The sequence below is a fragment of the Leptonychotes weddellii genome, chromosome 16 (genome assembly GCF_054177405.1).
Source record: "Leptonychotes weddellii isolate Sample4059 chromosome 16, ASM5417740v2, whole genome shotgun sequence".
Lineage (NCBI taxonomy): Eukaryota > Metazoa > Chordata > Mammalia > Carnivora > Phocidae > Leptonychotes > Leptonychotes weddellii.
The window spans coordinates 5248078-5273165 of NC_138384.1; the positions used below are offsets into that span (position 1 = coordinate 5248078).

Below are 25088 nucleotides of genomic sequence, written 5' to 3' on the forward strand. Positions count from 1 at the left end.
CCCATCACCCCCACCCCCCACCACTCCAACAACCCTCAGTTTGTTTCCTGAGATTAAGAGTCTCTTGGGGCACCTGGATGGCTTAGTCGTTAAGCGTATGCCTTCGGCTTAGGTCATGATCCCAGGGTTCTGGGATCAAGCCCCGCGTTGGGCTCCCTGCTCAGCAGGAGGCCTGCTTCTCCCTCTCCCACTCCCCCTGCTTGTGTTCCCCCTCTCGCTGTGTATCTCTCTGTCAAATAAATAAATAAATCTTTAAAAAAAAAAAGTCTCTTATTGTTTGTCTCCCTGTCTGGTTTCATCTTGTTTCATTTTTCCCTCCCTTCCCCTATGATCCTCTGTCTTGTTTCTCAAATTCCTCATATCACTGAGGTCAGATGATACTTGTCTTTCTCTGATTTACTTATTTCACTTAGCATAATACCCTCTAGTTCCATCCATATCGTTGCAAATGGCAAGATTTTTTTTTTTTGACTGCTAGCAAGCCGATTATAACATTTCCTCATTATGAAATCACCTCAAACACCTAGATCATCAAATGTTCTTTGAGTCAGACTTACCTTATTGGTTTGCACTTTAATTGGTGAGTTTGGACCTGTATTCACTTTATATTTCTATAGGAGTCATGTTTTTAACTTACTGAAAATTATATTTCGATAATTATTTGTTATTTATTTATTTATTTATTACAAAAGTATCAACATTGAAACAAAAACTGATCTTTTCACTATAGAAGGTCTAAAAAGCACTGTCTTTTTTTTTTTTATTCTTATGTTAATCCCCATACATTACATCATTAGTTCTAGATGAAGTGTTCCATGATTCATTGTTTGTGCATAACACCCAGTGCTCCATGCAGAACGTGCCCTCCTCAATACCCACCACCAGGCCAACCCATCCTCCCACCCCCCTCTCCTCTAGAACCCCCAGCCTGTTTTTCAGAGTCCATCGTCTCTCATGGTTCGTCCACCCCTCCGATTTCCCCCGCTTCATTCTTCCCCTCCCGCTACCTTCTTCTTCTTTTTTTTTCTTAACATATATTGCATTATTTGTTTCAGAGGTACAGATCTGAGATTCAACAGTTAAAAAGCACTGTCTTAAACTCTCTCCGAGTTTCCCTTGCTGAAACTCTTGGTGCTCCTTTACTCCTGTCCTTTTTGAGGCCTCCTCATTCAGGTCTTTGGATGAACCTGTGAGTTCCACAATTTCTTCCCATTAAATCTTTTTCTTTAAAATTTTGAGTTGGTCATTGTTTATCAGAACTGATAAAGTCACTGAATTGTAATTGTAGCTGACAAAGTGCTTCATAACAGAGAACAATTTAACCTCTCCCTAGGTACACAAAGAGGCTGTACCCATCACAAAAACGTGCCTGATCAAAAATGTACATGATGAGAACAAAAAGTTTGAACTGGCCTACCCCAAAAGCAAAGCAGGAGACTTTGGACATTAAAAAAAAAAAAAAATTACGTACATCTTTATCTTAGGCCTTACCTACTCTCGAATGGCCTTGACCTTGCTCCAAAATAAATAAAACACCTGGAAGCTTGATCAGAGCTGCCACACACCGGGCCCCAGGCCTTTCCCTTGGGGCTGTTGTTCTTCCATCCCTCTTGAGTAAGGCAATGGCCTGGTTCTAGCCCTCCCCTCTGTGCCCCTCTTGACATGGGGAATGACCACTGGGCCACATCCCCGTTGGCATCCACCTGACAATCGCAGTTGCCCCCTACCTCAGTCCCCCCTATTCTTAGTCTTGTCCCCTTCCTCGGTGCCTAGAATGTGATGCTGAATCCCTCTCCCAGCCTGGTTTATCCCCACTCACCCTCACTTTCTGTTTTTAATCCGGCAAACTTTCTTCCACTGAAAAATGCAGAGCTAACCATATTCCTTGGAGGTTTTGACTCATATTTTGAACTGTTTTTCAAGCACCAATTATTTCTTTCATGTTATTCAGAATCAATGTTCCTTATTTGGAAATTCTCCCACCCCTGTGGATTTAATGTATACATATGAAAATTAAAACCACTTTTAGCTAAAAATAGATCCTCTGGGAGGGCTCCGGAATCAGCTGACAAGCACAGTTAGGAGGAACCTGGATGGCTGACAACTGTTTTGGCTTCAAATGGGAATGAAACAGCCTGGTGCAGCGGTTGGCCACTTTTCAGGGGTGGCCTGCCAAGACATCATTTACTAAGTTGCTCACAAGCAGGAGCGGGTCATGGGGGGTAGCTAGAACCTGGGGTCAGAGACACTACCACACTCGGCTGCCCCAGAAGCAGCTGACATGTGAAGAGGCCAGCTCAATGTTTTAGCCGAACTGAGGTCTGCAACTTTTCAAGGCACTCTTCTCCTATGGAGTGCAGTCTGCAATTCTGAACTCCAAGAGGCTCAGCATACCAACAGCGTAACTCATTTGGCACGAAACCCAACCTGAACTGATGTGGTGGTCCTTATTTATCCTACTTAGGGTAAATACCCATCTGTTTTACTGCAAAAATATCTGTTTTATTACACAGGGCTGCCCCATACACCCCTGGTGGAGTTGTGTAATATACAGCATATGCATGGTATTAGCTCCCTAACTTGCCGAACATGCCCGATCTAAGGCTGGGAAGAATCCCTTCTCAAATGCTTTTCAGGGCACATCCTTTTAACATTTCGCCCAAAGAGACCAAAACATGAGTGGTGTGTGTGTGTGTGTTGGGGGGTGGGTGGGATGGCACATACCCCTAGAACATGGAAGTGCCTACCAGGGAGACCTGGAGGCAGGAGGAAGAACCCGTGTTCTATTTCAGAGGAGGCAGGCTTTGCTCTGTGCCACCTTTGGGAGACGTCAGCACTGCCTGTTCCAACAGCATCATTCTGCAAATATTCCCCTCCCTGGCCTTATTCTTTCAAACGATAAAATATACCAACCTTTATCTAGAGTTTGCATGTAGCTGGTAGTGTCCTAACAGTTTTGCCTGTGGTATCTCGATGAACCCACAAAAACATCACCACCATTTTACAGATAAGGAAACTGAGGAGCTAGAGGTTGACTGGAAATGTCACCACTGTAAGTGATGGAAGCAAGCAGTCCAACCCAGGCGCCCACACCATTGGCCCTGTGAGGCCCTCAGGGACACCCCAATCTGTTTGTAATAAAAAGAAGAGGAGTGATTCTGTGGGAGGAAACTGGATATAGCTTTTCATATGGAGAGAACTCATAGGGTCGGGAGATCAGAGTGTGTTTTTCACCATGGGCCCTTCTTCTGAGATGTCGGATCCTTTAATCAACCTTCATGCTCTCATCTGTAAAATGGGATTTATAATCCTATCTTACAGAGAAGTTGATTTGATTAAATGGATAAAACGGTAGCCCCTTCCCTAGATCAGAGAATCTCAAACGGAAAGACCCGTTCTCATCTTAGGGCTCCTGCATTATGTGGCCCCTCGGCCTAAATGTTCACCAACCCAATCGTCACAGGGTGGACCCCGGCTTGTAATGCAGTCCTCAGCATCTCAGAGAAAACTTCTTGGGGGCCCATTCTATAGCAGACATCCAGAAATCTCTGTCATATGACTTTGTCTTATTTCCTTCCTTTCATCAGATTTTCATGTCTTCTTTTCCTGCGTTCTTAGGTGTTTATTCCTATCGTGTCTGTTTCTCTCTCCACAAGAATGAAAGTTCCAACATAGGAGGCAATTTTTTTTTACTCTGGTTCGACTGTAACCTGTGCACTTAGTGGAGGGTCTGGTGTAAGATAGGTGACCATTCTGTGTTTCTTAAATAATTAACTAAACGGATAGTTGGGAATCCACGTATGTCATTTCCTTTCCTATAACCTATTTCTGTCTCCAGAAGGAGAATGCGAATTTGGTCAAATACCAAAAAATGCTTGGGGAGAGGCACCTGGGTGGCTCAGTCATTGAGCGTCTGCCTTCGGCTCAGGTCATGATCCCAGGGTCCTGGGATCGAGCCCCGCATCGGGCTCCCTGCTCCACGGGAAGCCTTCTTCTCCCTCTCCCACTCCCCCACTTGTGTTCCCTCTCTAGCTGTCTCTCTCTCTGTCAAATAAATAAATAAATAAATCTTTAAAAAAAATGCTTGGGGATATTTTGACTGACAAGTATTTGTACCTCTTGCCCTTTTGCTTTCAAGCCAACAAAAATTTCATGAAAATTAAGATGAAAGAGACAGACAGAGGGCACCACAATAATGAGAACGGGTGTAGATTTGGTATGTTACAGGATAATAAGATCTTCTGCTTTCTCAAACTATTTAAAGCCATGCTTCATCTTTCCTACTTTCTGTTTTGATGCCTTACTCATTAAGCAGCCCAATTCATGTGGTTCTAATATCTTAAATTAGGAGATGCTCCTGTAACATCCGTATGTTCCTGTATTCTTCCTCTCTTGAAGAAAAACAGAAATAAAAGAGATTTATACCAGTTACAGAACTGTGTGAGCAAAGATACACTCAACAGGTTGAAGAGTGAGGCCATATGGCATCATTTTGAATTTGACAGTCTTAATTAGGCAATCTGCTCACCAGCATAACCAGTGAGAAACCCAGGCATGATGGCTGTCCTCATCCCCTGCCACCTAAGATACATTTCCATTTGCGTGTGTGCTGGGTTCTAAAAACCCGTATGCACGGAGCACAGCCTGCAGTCAGAGAATGCTGGTATGGAAAGGGGCCTTAGCAGCAGAGCAGAACACCTGTACAGTGGACTTCTATTTCTGCCGGCCCAGCATCACTCCTTTCCTTCAAGGAACAGCATCTCCACTTCCCCAGACCTGGCCAACAGAAATACCACATTTTCTTGGACACTGTGATTGGTTCGGGGATAGGCGCAAGAGCCAAACCTGACCAAAAGTGTTAGCCATGAGAGGTTTGCCAGAGCACTTGGAAAAGAGATGCTCTGGGTTGTGAATTTGGAAGAATAAAAGTCTGGGGCTGCTGGTGACCCTCTTGGAGGGAAGCCCTCTGAGAGTGGGGGATACCAACACTCCAGAAAGCAGAACTGAGGAATGAAGGGTGATCCTGATGACATCATCAGAGCCTCTAGACCCTGGTGTTCCTGAAGCCAGTTCAAGCCTCAAAAACTTCCATCATGTGAGCTGATAATTTTATATGTTTTTGCTAATACCAGGTGGAGTTGGGTTACTGTGGATCACAACCCAAACAGCTCTGGTAAGAATGAGACTAATACACCCTTATTATACAAATGGGGAAACAGAGGTCCAGAGAGTAAAGGGGTCATACAAGTCAGTGAGCTGAGAGAGACTCCAATGATTATGCATCTCGTTTAGAAAACTTCTAGATGTCTTCCCTGGTCTAGACCCTTGGATTTCTCTGGGGCTCTGCTCCCACCCTTATTTCATATATAGGTGCCCCTCAATCATGCTGTCACCTCTCCTGCCACCTCTCCTCTGATTTACCTCCAACCAACCCCATCTCGGAACTTCTCACATGGCTCCATGCCCGCCCCAGCGCTCCCCACTCTTCCCTCTCATTCGTCTATTCTGAACTTCTAGAAAGCTAGCCACACTGTCTAATCACTTGGCCCCCCTTTCACACATTACGTGCATTAACTATTCAAAACACTGAAAATAGATTTCAAAGTCTTAATTGATGGCAACCAGCTCATACCCTTCCATCTCTCAGCATTGTCTCTGCTTCCTTGACCACCAAGAACAGCTACTATCAGCAACAGCAGTGGTTTGATAGAAACAGCACCTGCAGTTGGTCTTTTGTGACATATCATTCAATCCACTCACCAGTCTCAGGAGCAATGGCGACTTCATGGAGTGAATTTAGATGTCTATAAGGGGCAGGCAGAATGAATGAGGAAGCCAACCGATGACAGGAAGACAGTAGAGATTGGAGGGCCACAGGGAAGGCCTCAGCTACAATTATTGATGCACTAACTTCTGGCAGCTAACATTCTAGTGCTTTCTATAGACCAGCCACTATTCAGAACCCTTTACATAGATTAACATTTAATTCTCAGAGCAACCTATTGAGGTTACTGCCATTATCATATTCATTTTATAAATGAGGGAACTGAGAACTAAGGCCCAGTGAAGTTTTTGTGTTCCTCTAACTTTCCGAAATTACTTAGCTGATAACGGGCAAACCTTGGATTTGAACCCAGGCAGCCCGCCTCTGGGGTCTATATTCTGGAGGTTTAATCTTCCAAAAGTTACGAATTTTTAAAAGTGAAATTCTCAATGTTGTCAATAAATTCTTTTCATTAAACCTTTTTCATTAAACACTTCCACACTGAGCAGCCAGACAGGACATATCTGTTGGGCAAATTTAGCCCAAAGGCTGACAGTGTGATTTCTCTGGTCTATTTATTTCTTCCATTCTGCTGATAAAACTTATGCCACAGGGGCCCCATCTACATTCCTCACCTTCTCAGGCCCTCTTACTCCACTACTTGATATGTTTCCCACTCCTTGAAGCACAACATAGCACCCAAGTCCAATGGAAGGATCTCTAAGCACTTCATCCTATCCCTCTCCAATATGTGTTTGTGTTCTTTTTATTCTGTAGTTATTTACCACATCACCTTACATTTATGAAATAAGGTAGTTAATATGCACTTTTGAGGATTAGAACAATATTAATTGACTGGATTATTAGACTGTTACAAATATGATGGTGGGGTGGAAGGGCAAACCTGTAAAAGTATTACATTTCTACAGGACTCTAAATATAGGAAAAAGCCTCATTGATGTAAATAGGAGTCCACATTCTGACCCAAAATATAATCACCTTCATAATGTGGAGTGAATCAAGTGACATCAGAGTAATATTCCTTGGCATATCATAACAGCTTAAGTAAATATACCACTTGAAACTCTAACCATATTCAGATCTATGCAGACTCCAGTGCAGGTGATGTTAAATCATTTCATTAATCATTTAATCAATCTCCCAACTTGAGGGCAAATACAAGTTAGTAGTGCAAAGTACAATCAGAAAATGGAAAAAAAATTATCATTTTTTTTAAATCACTAAAACTAAAAACAAAAATAAAAGAACTTGGGAAGTGTTCAAGGATAGAGAATATAGACAGACAAAAGCCCAAGTGAGCTTAAACTCAGGAAACAGGCATTTCTCCACCTGCCAGTTGGAAAGTTCATCCATTAATTACCATCCAAATGAAATCTTTTCAGCAGGGTCAAAAGGGCCTTTGTTTTGACATTCAATTCACTGGCAATGTATTTCCTACGTTAGGATGCAAAACACCTCTCACACTGCTTTTTCATTAATTGCCTTCATTTTTCAAGTTCCCTGTTTGATTTATAGTCAATTAAAAACACCCTCAAAAGCCATGGCTCATGTATGTTAAGTACAAATACGATTAATGCAACACCATTCACTCCATGGATGATCGGACCACTTAGTCAAGGTCATTGTCAAGGTGGCGTGACCAACCAGTGTCCTGGTGAAAGAAACCCATGGGGACGGTGGAAAGCCAGGAGTGCAGGTCATGGACACTCTTTCACTAACTGGATCTATTCGAAACAAGGAAAAAGAGGTACTTTTTCTGTATTTTTTTAATATTACAGAGGAAGAATGAAACTTGGTTGTGAACAGAAAAACTATAATGCAGCAGAACTTCTCTATCTTCTCTATCTCATCCAGGTTGATGAAAATAGATAGGAAAATGAAGTGGCACATTTCCTTGATGTGTCACCACTGACATCAACAAAAACAGTCCACTAGACTAAAGAGCTCTGGATAAGAGCCAAGGGACTGGAATCCTGGTTCAAATCTTGATGCTGCCAAATATGAGTGATACGACCTTGGGTAAATTGCTTTGACTAGCCCAGCTTTAGTGTCTTCATCTGTAAAATGGGCATATGAGATTATTTTATCCCCTAAGGCCTGTTAATGAGGTTCAAGGGGACCCTCCACACTTAGAGAGTGCACAGTAAATGCCAGCTATGAAGGCCATGGATGTCACACTGATCAACACTCAGGGTGCATTTTACAAATCCCAACATCCGTTCCCAAGGTATGCAAACTTTTTACATTTTTCAGAAATGCTCTCTCTCTTCTTGCTGTCAGCATGGGCACACAGACCATCATAAGGAAATCTCTTAAGACTTATCCCTGCCTCTCTAGAAAACGAACATACTGAAACGTGAGAAGAGTATCAGAAAAGTCAATAGGAGAAAAAGTAATATCAGCCTAATGCATTTGACATGTGATTTCCCACTAAAATGAAGTAAATAAGGACATTTGGCACATTATCTTACAAAAGAAAATTTACTCAAATTAAAGAACTGCCTTCTCTGCTGTAATTAGTCCTTATTCCTGTTTCACTTGTTTTTTAGTGCCAGATGATCTTTTATTTTTATTTTTCCCAAATGACCTTCTAAAAGAAAATTCTAGCCAAAGTAAATGGTAGTATTCTCCCTCTGTCTCATCTATTTGCTTTTTTTTTTTTTTTTTAATGTCCAGGCTTAGAAAAATGTTTAAAAATACAATCTCATCAATCCAAGATAAAAAAAAAAAAATCTACTAGTCCATGAAGTTCAAATCCTAAAATCACTCATTTCTGCAGATTTTTAATGTCCATGATTTATCTTCTATCAATCCCGGATTAGATGGCCATTGTAGGGACACTGAACCTACCTAAGGTCAAGGATAACAGTAGTAACAATCAGAAATAAACTTTTATTCTGTTAGGTCACTGGGGTTGTTTGATACCAAGCCTATTCTAACTAGTGCAAGTGCGTTATTAGAAGTGTAATTATATAGGTTGTACAAGTCAGGAAAAGACAGATGTTGGCGAGGATGTGGAAAAGGGGAACGCTCTTACACTGTTGGTGAGAATGCAAGCTGGTGCAGCCACTCTGGAAAATAGTATGGAGGTTCCACAAGAAGTTGAAAACAGAACTACCCTACGACCCAGCAACTGTACTACTAAGGGTTTCCCCCCAAAATACAAATGTAGTGATCTGAAGGGGAATCTTCACCCCAGTGTTTATAGCACCAATGTCCACAATAGCCAAACTATGGAAAGAGCCCAGATGTCCATCAGCTAATGAATGCATAAAGAAGATGTGGTATATATAGACAATGGAATATTACTCAGCCATCAAAAAGAATGAAATCTTGCCATTTGCAACAGTGTGGATGGAACTAGAGGGTATTACGCTAAGCAAAATAAGTCAATCAGAGAAGGACAATTATATGATCTCACTCGTATGTGGAATTTAAGAAACAAAACAGAGGATCATAGGAGAAGGGAGGAAAAAATAAAACAAGATGAAATCAGAGAGGGAGACAAACCATAAGAGACTCTTAATCATAGGAAACAAACTAAGGGTTTCTGGAGGGGAGAGGGGTGGTGGGATGGGGTAACTGGGTGATGGACATTAAGGAGGGCACATGATATAATGAGCACTGGGTATTATATAAGACTGATGATTTGCTGAATTCTACTTCTGAAATTAATAATACACTATATGTTAATTGAATTTAAATTAAAAAATAAAAGTGTAATTATACAGGTTGTATTTTAGGTGAACTCAGGCGCAGCAATTTCTCTCTGTGTGCCTGTGTCTGGGGGCGGGGGGGGGCGGCATCTATGAAGAGTAATCCAGGAAGGATAAACAGTAACAGGTAGAAAAGTGCTGGTCTAATGGTGCCTAGATGGCCAATGGGGTGTCCTTTCTGGACTCTGGAAGTTGCAGGTATCTCCCATTAATATAAGCTAGAGGGTCAAGAGTATGGATCCCCTCAGCTAACTCGATTATAGATCTCTCCATGAGGCTAGGAAGATGTGCGTGAGCTGATATGGCCAGGGCAGAATAGTCTGTTCTGTAATTTTGCAAAACACAAGATAGTCAGTGGCTTATCACCTGGTCCTTTTCCACCTCAGCTGCATGGCTGGTCAGTTTTCCAAGGGTGCTTATTCTTCTGAAGCCCAGGTGTCAGCTGGGAGGGTGTAACCAACATCACTATTCAAATCTCATGGGGCCAAGATGATAGGTACCAGAATCACATGATTTTCATGTTACAGAAGAAGCAACAATACTAATCCATTAAGAGAATTCTGGGTGTTGGAGGCCTCTAGGGATCCCCAACCACAAACCCCTCAAAGATTCTGCCCTGAGTCCAAAGGCCTTGAACGGATGTCCCCTGAGTTTCTGCCTTCCAAGCTGTCTTCCCCTTTCTTCTTGCACTTCTCATAAAAAAAATGGGAATAAGCACATCTTCCCAGCTCATTTTTCAAGACTAAGATGAAGGCAGGAAACTTTTGTCCAAGTTATCATGAGTTGGGGGCTTTGCATCACACTGTGAAAGATACAATGAAAGAGCTCCCCTGGTTACATTAGAAGAATAGTGGAATACCATGTTTTGATCCTAGAAGCTTGTTGAAAAATGGCCTTTTAAAGACGAAAGCAAGTCTACTTAGTGGAAAGGAGAGTAGAATAAAGAGTTATTTGGATGTGAAGAAAATAAAAGGCTTTAGAACAACTGAAGGAAAGATGTATTGGAGTGAACAGTGAATAAAATATTAGGGAAAGAAAAGGAGTGGAGGTGACCATTAGTAACAGTTAAAGTAGAAAAAGATAAGTCATTGAGAATTGAGGAGAAAGATGAAAAAGGATAAAAGGAAATATTACTATCTGAACAAAGACAGCAGGAAGCCGTGGACAGAATAAACATTTTCTATAGCCTGCTAAAAGCTGAACCCAAAATTGGTTGAATATAAGTCTGGGGTATGAGCAGACATACTGTGTCTGTCAGGCAAAGAGATAACACTTTCAGACAACCTTACAGAATCGTGAAAAGTGTAGACATCCACTGACTGATTATGCTATGTTTACACCTTCCGCAAGACAAAACTTTATAGTGACTGGAAACCAAAGATCTTAAATATTGCAAAGATAAAGCAAAACTGGAAAGTACAAATGCCATAAGCGGAGTCCAAGAGATGTTACTAGCCTGGTGTCTTTTAACGTTTTTATTACCTAAAACATCAGCTTGTATGTATATGTCGCTAAAATAATTCTAACCATTTCCCACATCTTGGCATGCAACCTCAGTATCTAAGTATTTTCAAACTTTCTGGTTCTGTTTAACTCTTCTCCATTTTCATCCAGACATTAGCCTTGTGTCAATATGGCCTTCATTCTGAGAGCACCCACCACTCAGTGGTTTCTTGGTTAATCATATTTTCAGAGATAGAAGGGTCTTATGTTCATGAACAGACATTTCTGCAAAGAAGACATCCAAATGGCCAACACACACATGAAAAAGTGCTCAACATCACTCGGCATCAGGGAAATACAAATCAAAACCTCGATGAGATACCACCTCACACCAGTCAGAATGGCTAAAATTAACAAGTCAGGAAATGACAGTTGTTGGTGAGGATGAGGAGAAAGGAGAACCCTCCTACACTGTTGCTGGGAATGCAAGCTGGTGCAGCCACTCTGGAAAACAGTATGGAGGTTCCTCAAAAAGTTGAAACTAGAGCTACCCTATGACCCAGCAATTGCACTACTGGGTATTTACCCCAGAGATACGAATGTAGTGATCCGAAGGGGCATGCACCCCAATGTTTATAGCAGCAATGTCCACAATAGCCAAACTATGGAAAGAGCCTAGATGTCCATCAACAGATGAATGGATACAGAAGGTGTGGTATATATATACAATGGAATATTATGCAGCCATCAAAAAACCCCCAAAATCTTGCCATCTGCAGTGACGTGGATGGAACTAGAGGGTATTATGCTAAATGAAATAAGTCAATCAGAGAAAGAATTATCATATGATCTCAGTGATATGAGGATTTTGAGAAACAAGACAGAGGATCATAGGGGAAGGGAGGGAAAAATGAAACAAGATGAAACCAGAGAGGGAGACAAACCATAAGAGACTCTTCATCTCAGGAAACAAACTGAGGGTTGCTGGAGGGGAGGGGGGTGGGTGGGATGGGTGTCTGGGTGATGGACATTGGGAAGGGTATGTGCTATGGTGAGCGCCGTGAATTGTGTAAGACTGATGAATCACAGACCTGTACCCCTGAAACAAATAATACCTTATATGTTAGTAAAAAAAAAGTAAAAGAAAAAAATAATAAAAGAAAAAGAAAAAAAAAAGAAGGGTCTTATGTTGAACCCTAGGAAAATGCATGAAAGAAATGGAGAAAGAAAGGGGAAGAAGGAGAGGGAGGGAGAGAGTAGGGGGAATGTTTGTTGCCTGGGGGGGTAGGTTCATCAATACTCAATACTCCTGGCTTTTCCTTTCCTCTGGAATAGAGCAATACATTGCTATTTCTTCTGGAAATCCAGATTTTCCCAAACAATATTCAATAGGCATTCTCAAGGCTATGGAAATTTTCTTCTGCATTTAGGCACAATTAACCTTATTTGCAGGGTCTAACTCATAACAACCCATGTTCATTGCTTTGAGATGAACTCAAAAGCATCAGACCAGATGTACTCTTTGTATTTTTTACCCTAGTAATACATATGAACCTACAGTTTCACTGAGAGGGGGCTAGTCAGATTTTGCTGATCCAACAATTTACATACAAATTCATACCTAAAATTTTAAATATCCTCAATTCCCATATCACTGCCTTTTTCTGAACGTGCTATCATTGATAATCAACCGAGTTCCATTTAGCATTTACTAGCTTACACAGAACCAACAACCATAACCCACTTAATTACTTAGGGGATTAAAAAAAAACACAGACACACACAAAACTGTGATATTGGAATATACAGTATGGTCTAGTTTAAATTAAAAAGATCCCCCAAAGTATGATTGTTTCCAGCTTCTCAGCGGTGAATTAAAAGCTGTTTGGTGTCGTGAAGATTACAGAAGCAATCACATTTATGGGCCTGCTTTGCATACCAACTCTATTAATTTCCATACTCAGTGTGGCTTCACATTTCTACCCATGTTAATATAGATGCTGTTTGGGATAATCGCTTGCAAAAAAAAAGAAAGAAAGAAAAGAAAAGGGAGACACAGAGAGAGAGAAGGAGAAGAAGAGAAGAGATGAGACAAACAGATGAGCGGGGAGAAGAGCCAGAAAAAAATGGTTCTCTTAAAGTTCCCTTTGAAAATATTGATTCTGATAAATAGAAGAATCAAAAGACAAATAAGGGTTCCTGATGGCCTGACCCAGGAGTCACACTCAGGGATCAAATTAACATGAAATCACACATTGGAATTCACTTATTGTGACAGTTCTGCACCTTGTAATTGCAGACTCTAATTGCCAAAATGATTCCATTGGTATAATTGGATCAAGATGTTCATGGACTTCACCTTGGGTAGCTCCCTTGATGCTCGGCATTGCATCTTTATTACTGTGTTCCTTTCAACTCTTCAAATGTGTTCTAGCCTCAAAGAACAATCCAATCAAGCAGGCTGGTTTTATTTTGTTTTTTTGGTCTTATTTTCCTTTTCTTTAAACACACCAGCCATAGAGCAAGGAATGAAGGAACGTGGTTAGCGTGGAAGGCAAGCCTGAGACCGTAAGGGCAAATGCACAGTTATCTTCCCTAAAGGGACCTGGGAGCATCTGAACAAATTAAACCACTCCCAAATGTTAAAGAATGGTGTTCAAGAGCTTACAATTAAATGGTTATTTGTCTACCATCAATTTTAGATTCTACTGTGCTAAAACTATGCTTGCTATGCATTTAGCAATGCACTCCATGCCCTCATAAAGATAAAACAATATGATATTGGCATTAAAAATAGGAAGAGATTATAACCACAGATCTGAGGGGAGCATATTTTAATTGGAATTTGGGGGGATATGAGTTTACTCCACAAAATAGCCAGTAGAGGTTTTGAATCTTTCTGAAGACCCTCTTATTAGCCTTCAGAAAAGGAGTTTTGAATTCCTATGACTAAAAATTCCCAGAAGCCAACGTCCTGCTCTCACCATTATTTTCATCTAACACTATGCACAAGGAATCCCAGTAAAACAACAATCCTTGGGAAGGCATTGGTTTTGCTCTCAGGGAACTACCCAGGGGAAATGGATTTAATTTTCTTTGCACAGAGTAGCACTCACATTGGAGGCTGATGGTCTCCTTTTCTGGGACCAGTGAGGAAATGCTCACCAATGATAAAATACTCAAAAGAGATACACAACCACTTTATTCACCTCTCAGCCGACAAGGCTCTAATTCAAGAGCTTCCACCCTGGGTCAAGCAGTGACATAAGAAAAATGATCAGAAAACACTTAGCTCAGGGAATGCCACATCCTGAGACACATTCTTAGACACTGGTGAATTCAAATATGAGAACAGGCCCAAAGAATCATCAAGTGATGTTGCTTACAGTTTAGAATCACCTGGTCCTCGATGAACTGAGCTGGCTGATTGATATGGAACACTTTCTGCTGAAATCCAGGCGCACAGTCCAAATCTTCTGCAGATGTTAGCAGCAGCACCTGAGAAAAACCAAAGCCATCAATATTTTAACAGCGGCTTATGTGTTTGCCCTACTAACTTCTACCAAATCTGTGACTTTTAGAAATGAGCTAAGGTTTTAATTTCATTTCCCAAATGAAGAGGTAAGTTGATACTTCTCCTGTGGCTGCCAACAATTCGCTTTGGCAATGAGATTTGGAAAACACGCAAATGGGAACAGCTGCTGTAGTTTCCATCAGGTTGCTGTTAAAGAAATAACTTTGTCAGATTTTTACACCTGCTAAGAATCTCACCATGGTTTCTATGTGTGAAATTACATTACAAAAACAGTCAATTTCATATGATGCCCGAGCTCAAACCAACTTCACTGTCATAGATGAAAAGGAGCAGTGCCATATATAATGAGGAGGAAAACAGAATATTCCATTGGAAATTACTTCCCAAAGGAATTCAGAGCCCACTAGACCTTCACAATCCAATATGGTGGCCACGAGCCACACTCTGCCACCAAGCACGTGAAATGTAGCTGGGCAGAAATTGTCAGTATAAAATATATGTTGGATTTTGAAGACTGAGTACCAAAAAGAAAAATAATGTAAAATACCTAATTTAATAATTTGTATATGGATTACATGTTGAAACAATATTTTACAGACTGGACTAAATAGATATGTTATTAAAGTCAATTTCACCACTTTGTTTTTACTTTTGTAAGTTTGGCTACTAGAAAAACCTAAACTTTACAATTGCTTCCAAAAGCTCAGCTTTGTCTTTGCAAATCCTTGGAGTGCTTCATCCTGGAGTCAAAAATCTAGGCTATATGTTTTGGAATATAAAAGTATGTGACACACCCTTGGACAAGGGGTAATTTAGTATGGTAAGAAATAGTCAGGGGTTTACTAGGCAAAGACTACAAGCCCTGTAAAGATAGCAGTTACTTCTTTTTCCCCAACTTTGGTACCAAGCACCTACTGCATATATGGACACAGAGAAGACTCTCCATAATACTTAAAATGTAACTGCTAACATTTTTCAGCCTTTACTACATGGCGAGCACTATGCTAAGTTTGTTATATGCATCATCTCCTTTAATCTCTACCACAACCTATGATGTATTTAATATTTTATAGGATACATTTTGCAGACAAGGGGCCTCACATCCTAGAGAAGCTAACACATTTGCCCAAGATCGTGCAGCTAGGATGGGTGGGGCCAGGATCTGAATCCAGCTTAAGTGTCCTCTGATTTGGATCATTGTGAGAGCTCCTCCCATACCCCTTAGGCTTTCCATGTCATGGGGCAGGATTTTACATTTTTTTTGCCTGAGTTGTTTCTCTGAAACCTGGGGAAGGCTGTTTTAACAGAGCTTGGTGCCAGCAGAGAGTGTTTGGAAATTCATATTCTCAGCAGCAGCCCTTGACCATAACTGATGAGAATCGGTGCACAAATACCCCAGCTCTCTCACCCCTCAGGAGAGACATCTTGCAGGCAAGGGTTCTGTCTCCCTTTTTCCATGTGGATTTCAACTCCAGGTGCCCACAGTGGCATCTGGCTTGATAACTCACCCTCCATTCACTGCCTTTCCTTCCCTGGCTCATTTTCTCATGTCTTGTTGGTGTTTTCTGACACCACCCTCCAAATAAAACTACTTGCACTCAAATCCTTGACTGAGTGCCTGCTTCTTGGGAAACCAAATTTTGATACTAGGATGCAAACTCTTAACGACTGTTCACAAGCTGTTGAAGAAAACTCATTATTATCCCCACCAGCAAATTCACAAGAGGGCACAAAAGGTTGGAAACCAGGGACCCAGGGCTTCTCTCTAAATACCAGCCCCCTGAAATGCAGTGAACCCCAAGGAATGAGAGCGAGAATTAATCTTTGGAGGTTCATGGTATGGCTGGACTGAGGAATATCAGAGAAATTGAAATGGGCAAGTCATCACCCTGACCGACATCATCTTTCAAAAATCAAAGGGGTTAGGATATTATAGTTCCCTATCGGAGCAGTTCTGCTTGTGAAACTTTCCCTTGCCTCCAGAGCAGGCTCTGGTTAGATTGCTTCCAAGGCAATCATAATGCTGACATCCCAAATGGCACACACACAGAATGCAGATTCAGGACTCAGAATAATTTGCACGCAATTCTGCAAGCAGAAAATCTGTAACTGGCCAACGCTAATTCAGTTAAACTGCAAATGGTCAAAGGTGGCCTCCAGGCACCCTGAGCCTACAATTATACCTTAACCTTCTAATCAGCTAATTCTGCCCTCAACCCCAGACCAGTAAACCAGTCAGCCCCTAGGAACTAAGGAGATGCCATTTCTCTAGCGATCCTGAGCATAAGAATCCAGAACTGGTTGAGAGGTTGGTTGAGTGGAGCCCCTGTTCTGTCCTGATTTCTTGGCAGGCTCTATTCAGGAATCCTCAGGAGTCATAAAGGAAAAATAAACGTTTTCCAACAGCTGACCATCAGGGAGGATGGGAGTGATGAGAGGACTCCCAGAGGCTCAGATTTTATTTGTAAATTGTTGGGTCCCTCTACCCACCAAACTTATAAGAAAAAAGCATGCAGCACTCTCCTGGGCAACTTGTGACTTAGCCAAGGAAGAACTAGTCTGTCCTCCCTGCATTCATTCATTCACTTATTCCCCCAAACTTATTAATCTCCTGGGATTCAGCACTTTGCTAGGTGCTGTTCTGGAGCTTATACAGAAGCATAATAAGCCAGTAATTAGAAGCACAAACTCCAGAGGTTCAAATCTTGGCTCTGTCCTTTACTGACTGATAGCAATGGAAATATGGAGAATAAGATGTGCATTGAGAGGAGATATATGGATTCAGTGGATGGTGCATCTAAAACAACTACAATAGGGGCGCCTGGGTGGCTCAGTCAGTTAAGCATCTAACCCTCTCTGGTAGCTCACTCCAGTGCTCTCTCTCTCTTTCTCAAAAAAAATTAAAAATTTAAAGAAGCCAACAACTAGAATAGTGTCGCACAGGATAAGTGGTCAGCAAGTGTCAACTGTTAATGTGGACTAGAAAAGGTGACAGGCATTAACAAATCATAGTTCAATTAATTAACTAGAATTTTAACTTGAGAGGAAATTGTGTCTTTGAGAGCATGTAAAAGCCAGGGACAAGGAGTTTAACTTCATCTAGGGAGATCAGGGAAAGCAAACCCACAGAAGGGACATTTCTGCTTTGATCTCAAAGATGGCTCAGAATTAGTTGGATAAATGGAAAGGAACATAGACTTGTCTTTTTTGCCAACACACTTTTTGCTTTCACGTAAGTTCCTTTGTGTCTGTCTGGGTTTCATGTAACAGATCTCTGAAATTAGAAAATTGCATTTAAAAAATAATCCAGACTAATTTAAGGCTTCCCAAAAGCTGAACGTCTGACTGGGCAGTAGTGGTAGAATATATTACTTACCGCTATCGCCCCTTGAATTTTCAGCAGAATTTAAGTAGTATCTGTGCATGAACTTGTCATGGATACCCACTCTCCAATTTCAATCATACTGAGTTTGGTGGAAGAATATGAAGAAGCCTCCCTCATTGGTTTAAAAGCGAGTATTTGGACATTACTCCAAAACTAGGTTAAGCCCCTTCTCCAAAATCATCAGATGTCACTCTTAGAAATATGCCACCTGGACATACTTTTCTCCAAACCCTCTTTAGCATTTCCAGAATATATGCTACGAACAACATTCTGAATTTATCTTTAATGCCTTAGAAATAATGGCTTTCCTATATGGTTTTTTTGTTCATTTATGCATTAGCTTGCACCTCATAAGCAACAACCAATACACCTTTGAAAGCTCAGCAGTGATCAAATTTTATGATCACTGAAGGATTTCTATTATTTGAAAATTACAGTCAGCCTGCTTAGGAAAGCAGATTCATGTTCAGACAAACTATAAGCACAGGACAGAGCCACACTGGTTCTGTATGAATCCCAGTTTATCAGCTGCCATTTGCCAGCTGCAACCTTGGGCAAGTAACCTTCTGTGTCTCAGTTTCCTCAGATGGAAATTGGAACAATAATAGTATCTTAAAGTTACTATGAGGATTAAATGAGTTAATTGTTGTAAAGAGCCTTATGTCGTACCAGGCACATAGTAGTTGCTCAATAAATGTTTGCTATTATTCTTATCATTGTTTCTATATATTATGTTTAAACCAATATACGTGATTCACTGATATTATATTCCCCAGGGTAGACATTGACAAATATCATCAAAATATTCCTTTTTTTCCTACTATAAAACTGGTCAGTATATACACTGTGCTCAGAAATATTCAAAGGGAAACAGCAGGGGCCTGAGTCAGGTAGAAGGTCGGGTGGGGGGGGTTGCATCTTGGGGTCAGGTACACAAAGGAAAACATCAGTGCCTGTTGTGAGCTGAGTTGTGCTGCTTTTGCAGGACACCAAGCATCCTTTAAAACAGTAGCTCAGAAATGTATGGGGATTAACATAAGAATAAAAAAAAAAAAAAAAAAAAAACCAGTAGCTCAGAGCTCCATCCTCTATGTAAAAGCCACTGCCCTAAACGTACACACCGATAGCAAAGCCTTACATCACACTTTTTATACCTGCTTCTTTTTTTAGCTTCCATTTCTTTGTTGCTGTTCCGAGCTTTCTTTTTTAAAAAGAAAGGGTTTATGTTTATCCTGACAGGTAGTGATTCATGAACATAGCCAACTTCGGAATTTGCTTCCAGAAAAATGTTTTTTCTGTCCCAGACTGCAGGTTGCCAACTGGCAGCATATGGGATGGATGTGGCCAGCAGATTTGGTTAGTTTAGCCATAGCAGTCTATCATAAAAGTTAAATTATCATATTATCAAGAGTGTACCTCTCTTGGCTGTCCTTGTCTGCACCATTCCCTGTATTTTTGCTTCTGTTCACTTGACTCAGTTACACGCTTGTCTGGCCCCCGAGGCATCTGAATTTGCAATCCCTACTGTAGACTTTGGAAATAGGCTTTTCAAGGAAAGAACTCTCCTTGTTATGAGTTTCTAATTACTTGTCATAATAGTATCCATAATTGCATGGTCCTGGCTCTGTTGCAGCGACTTGGGCCATGTGACTAAGCTCTGGCCAAGAGAGGGAGAGTAAAAGGATTTTCACCACTTCTCGACCTGGCCCCTGAAATGTCGTCTCTTCCCCATCTTTGAAAACAGAAGGGAAGGACTTCTAAGATGGCGGATCCATCCAATAGAAAGAGCCCAGAAATCAGTCCCTGCTCAGAAGACAAGTACTTAGAACTACCCAACAAGGAAACTGCACATGCAGTGTGCAAACCCTTAAGATCTGGGGTTGTGTGTGTGAGCCAGCAGCTCACCTGGCTGACTATATGCTAAATGTGGAAGGGACAAGGACACAGAGGGGCTTCTATACCATGGCATCACAAATACGTCCCAGAGGTCAGAGAGAAATATCAGGACTGAAGAAAAGCTTAACACAACTGTATTCAAAGTAGCCGTAGCTAAAAAAAAGAGAAACTTCCTGCCACAAATAATTATCTCAGCGGGCAGTGAACAACCTCAGATCTCATCCTCTTTTAAGCCAGCTCCAAAATGGTATTTTCCAAGTGAACTCACTAGTGTCTCCTGGCCCCTCATTGTTTTCCTCTCATTGACTCACTGCTTTTTGCTATTAGTGTGGATGGACAGTTACTTTATCCTTGCCACAAAACACCTCTGGTTTACTCTTGTCAAAGTCGGCCTACTGGAATCAGTTTGGAGGAGCTTAGATTGGCGGGGAAGAAAGGCTACCAGCTCTGACTTGCAGGATATAAAAATGTTACAGCAATGAATTTTGATTGATTCTTTATCCTGCCAGAGTCCTCGAAGGGTTTATAAAGGCACCCTGCCTACAGGGAAAGCGTGGAAAAAAGAGGTGCTTTAAAGACATGCATGGGCACACCCACATACACACACAAACATACGTGCACACATGGGGATACGCTCATGAGAGCGTCAGCTCATGTCATCCACACTACCCTCGAATCTGACCTCCTGACCATCTTCCTGGGGTTTTATAGCCCCAGAAACATGGAACACCTGCCACTTTCTTGGCCATTAATGTAACTGACACTTAGAAATAATTTTGTGATTCTTGGGAAGAAAAAGAGAGCGAATACTTCCAGTTTGGTGAGTTCTTCATACACAGTTTGAGTTGTTGAGTGTTGTCGCCTTCACACAGTTTTGGACCAACATCCTAGACCGTATTGCCAACCGAATGCTACTCAGTATCTTCTCCTCAAATTGTTAAAAGGGAAGACACAGAATTATGGTCCCCCAAGGATGTCCTCAGCCCAATCCCCAGAACCTGTGAATATGTTAGATTAAATGGTAATGGGGAATTAAAGTTGAAAATCAACTGACTTTAAAAGAGAATGATTATCCTGGATTATCTAGATATAATCACAAGAAGCCTTGAAAATGGAAGAGAGAGAGCTGAAGAGCTCGAGAAAGAGAAGTGACAGTGAGAGCCAGGCCGTAGCGATGTGGTGTGAGAAAGCCTCGACCTGCTATTGCCAGCTTTGGAGGTGGAGGAAGGGACCACCAGCCAAGAAGCGCAAGAGGCCTCCAGAAGCTGGAGAAGGCAAAAACACAGATTTCCCCCTAAACTTCCAGAAGAAATGCAGCTCTGCTAACACCTTGATTTTAGCCCAGTGAGGCCCATTTTGGACTGCTGATCTTCAAAACTATATGATAATCCATGTGTGTTGTTTTAGTTCATTTTGGTTAATTTAATTTTTTTAATTTAGTTAATTTCAGTTAATGCTAAGCACGTGGTAATTTGTTACAGCAGCTGGAGGAAACTCATACAGTTCACCATGGTGTTGGCCCCACAGTAGACCCTCAGAAAATACTGGTTCCCTTTACTTGGTTTTTCAAGATATAAATATAATCCGGGCAAACCAACAGGGAGGGAGGAGGAGAGGAAGGAAGGAAGAAGGAGGAGTGGGGGGAAATGGAGAGAGAGAAGAAGAGAAGCAAGATGAAAACAGGCTCATGGCTTTGGAACCCTGGACAAGACTGTCAGACAGTCATGATGTAGAAATTGCTGTCTGAGTGCTCCATTCCTAAGCACAAACAGGCATAGTTTCTTCTCTTTTGTCTTAGCAACTGTCCTTTCAAGTGGTGGGGCATTTTGATCCGCTGTCATAACAGAGTAGTGGAGTTCATTTTTTTCATTAATTCCCTTAGTCAAAGTTTAAAATTTCTATTATCTGCCAGGCCTTTGGATAGATACTGGAGATGGAGAAATGAACAAAGCCCTTGATAAACTTATAATCTAGAAGGAAAGGCAGACACAGGGGCAAATAATATAATATTACATTACATTATATTATATTTTCTATATATTGGGAATTAAGAAGTAGCTCAAAACAAAGAATCTTGAACTAGATTACCTGGGTTCAAATCCTAATTTTACCCTTTAGTTGCTGTGTGACCCTGGGCAAGGTACTTAACTTCTCTGCCTTGGTTTTCTCATTTGTACAATATAGCCAGTAAGGTGATCTACCCTCATGGGTTTGTAAGGGCCAATGAGTTAACATAAATCAAAGGTTTAGGATAGGAACTGGCTCATAATAAGTGCTATATGCTACCCATTGTTGTTATTATTTATATTAGTATGGAGGATTATGTAAAAAGCATTCAAGAAGTGCAGAAGAAGGAACAACTCACTCTTTGAGAATAGGGACCATGTCACAGATAAGGCCATACTGGAAAGCTGACTGACATTTTTTAAGTAGCAAAGTATAATAAAGAACATTCCATGCAGAGGTTTGGTAAGTGCAAACACCAAGGCATGCCAGCTGAAGAAACGGGAAGCAATTTGGCAGGGATAACAAGCTCTGGGTCGTTTTCAAGATTATTTGAAAGTGTTTTGTCCTCAAGTAGGATTGAGTTGACCAGGCATGTCCTCCTTTAGTCTGGCTAAAACAGAGCTGAAAATAATTCACTCAATGAAATCACAATTTCTGTCTAAATAGAAGTAACTCTTTACTATTAAGATTCCAGGATTAATCAACTAGACTCAATTGGTAAATTTTAAATGAAAAATAGTTTTATAAGAATTTTAGTTAATGCAATTAGGAAGGCTTGGTTCGCTGGCCCTTAGTAGAAACTAGAGGCTGTACCTGCCCTAAAGTTGGTGGTATTTATATCTATTTATGAAATCTTAGTAATTAAATTAGGGGTTTCAAATGCCAGATAAGACCTGCTTCCCTTAAATCAAATAAAGAAGGGTGTCCCTATATGAAATACTCATGGGTGAGACTCAGCAGCCCCAGAAGTTCAACTGAGCAACTATGAAGTACTAACTCTTTCCCAGGCACTGGAAGAGTTGTCTGGTCTGCACATAAAACCCTAACCCCATGGAGACAAAGGGTAGGAAATAACTAGATGAATAGATCTAGGGGTTGAGGATTCAGTCCAACAGAAGACAATGCCCCAGTCTGTCACTTCAGCCAGTCTCCCATCTCAGACCCTGCTGCTGTGGACAGTTTCCTAAGAGCTCAACCTTGTCCCATAGAGTGTCCTCAGCCTCTTCACACTCTGCTGTGGGGCTTGCTCCTATGCTGCAGAAGCCTGGTTAATGCAAGGTCGAGCAGAGCTGGGAAAGGTGGACGAGCTGATGCTCCAAGGGCAGCCCTCAATGGTGCCCTCAAATGGGAAATGGCAGCTGGTTACATGTCCTAATTACCTTCCTCCAGATGCACTCCCCTGGGAGACATCCCATGTGCCTTTCAGAGGTCCTGGTGGCATAGTCCTTGCTAAGTGACCTCAGTGACACTTCATTACATCGGCTCTCTCTCTCCTCCCCTGCCTCACCCTTTTGCCCCTCATTCCTGTTTCCTGGGTTATCTCCCAAAGAAAACAACCTGTATCTTGCCCTTTGTCTCCTGTATCCAGCTCTGATTCCGGGGAACCCAAAATAAGACAGGTCCCATGTATTAGTTTCATATCACTGCTGAATCAAATTACCTCAATCTTAGTGGCTTGAAAAGTATTTTATTATCTTACGGTTCTGGGTATCAGATGTCTAAAATGGGCCGATAGGGCTGTATTCCTTCAGCAGGCTTCAAGGGACAATCTGTTTCCCTTTGGCTCTCCAGCTCTCATAGGCCAACTCTATCCTTTAGTGAATGGCTCCTTCCTCCCCAGTGGCATAGCCAGCAGCATTGCATCTCCTTGTCTCTCTCTGTCTCTCTTCTTCCATCATCATATGCCCTTCTGTTTCTGACTCCTCCTGCATCCTTTTTATAAGGACCATTGTGGTTATATCAGGCCCACTTGGGTAATCCAGGTAATAGTCACGTGTTCTGGAAGTTAGGATGTGGACATGTTCAGGGAACCATTATTAAGCCTACCAAAACCCATGAGTAACTTCTATAAGGGAGGGGGAAAGTTCTATAAACACAGTTTCAGCCCAAAATATCTAAGAAGTATAGAAACAAAATAAGTGTCCATCAATGGAAGAATGGATAGAGAATATGTAAGATATATATTATATATATTCCATATATAATATGTTCTATATATCATATCAGATATTGCATATTATGGAATACTCATATATATAATCTATATAGAAAGAGAATATTATTCAGCCATGAGTAAGAAGGACATCCTGCCATGGGTGACAACATGGATAGGTCTCGAGGGCATTATGCTAAGTGAAATAAGCCAAACAGAGAAAGACAAATACTACATAATATCACTTATATGTGGAATCTAAAAAAAAAAAAAAAAATCAAATTCATAGAAACAGAGAGTGGGAAAGAGGTTGCCAGGGGCTGGAAGGTAGGGGAGACAGGGATAGGTTGGTCAGAGGGTACAAATTTTCAGCTATAAGATGAATAAAATCTGAAGACGTTATATAAAACATAATGACTATGGTTGGCAGTGTGTGGTATGGTTGATGTTTGCTGGGAGGGTGGAAATCAGATGTTCTCACCAAAAAAATAAAAACTTAAAAAAGGAAGGGATAGATATGTGAGGTGGTAAAGGTGTTAATTAACTAGATAACTAGATGGGGGCAATCCCCTTACAAGGTACATAACTGTGTGCCAGTTGCCATAATGCACACTTTAAATATATTAAAATTTTGTCAATTATACCTCAATAAATCTGAAATAAGCAAACAAACAAACAAAAAAACCTCCCAGAATGTCCAAGAGGGAGTCATCCCATAATCACCCACACTCCTGACAATATTTACCTGTGAAATCAGGAAAATCTAAAGGGAAGACCCCACTGATGGTCAATAGTCACATACCCAGGCCTGCTGTTGTCAATTTAACAACTAGACTATGACCTTTCCTTGCCTAGAAATAATTATCAGATCCTGCCTGGCCTTGCTGTGAAGTGGAACATTTTATTCTAACTGTGCAACTCTCAACACTTTCTTCTCTGCCAGACATTAGACAAGATGTCAGATTTGTCATCACACCAGAAGGTTTTTATTAATTATCTTTCAGAGGCAAAGTCCTTCTTGTAATTTATTTTTTCACACCAGGAAAATCCTTCTATTGAACTAAATGTCTATCTTGTTAAATTGTTTTTTCCACTAAAGGTTCTCCCTTCGAAAAGTTCTAGAAGAAAAGAAATAAACCCAGCAAAAGTTGGTGTTGAAGTCAAGGAAT

At 41.1% G+C, this 25088-nt stretch overlaps 1 protein-coding gene across 3 annotated transcripts in view; it reads right to left on the bottom strand.

The window, feature by feature from the left end:
* CDH13 (cadherin 13) overlaps positions 1 to 25088 on the bottom strand; it is a 1287326-nt gene that overhangs the window by 724654 nt on the left and 537584 nt on the right. For all 3 annotated transcript variants that reach the window (XM_081807354.1, XM_081807356.1, XM_081807355.1), the window contains one exon: positions 14331 to 14442. In XM_081807354.1, the coding sequence (XP_081663480.1) occupies positions 14331 to 14442 (112 nt within the window). The remainder of the gene's footprint in view (positions 1 to 14330; positions 14443 to 25088) is intronic.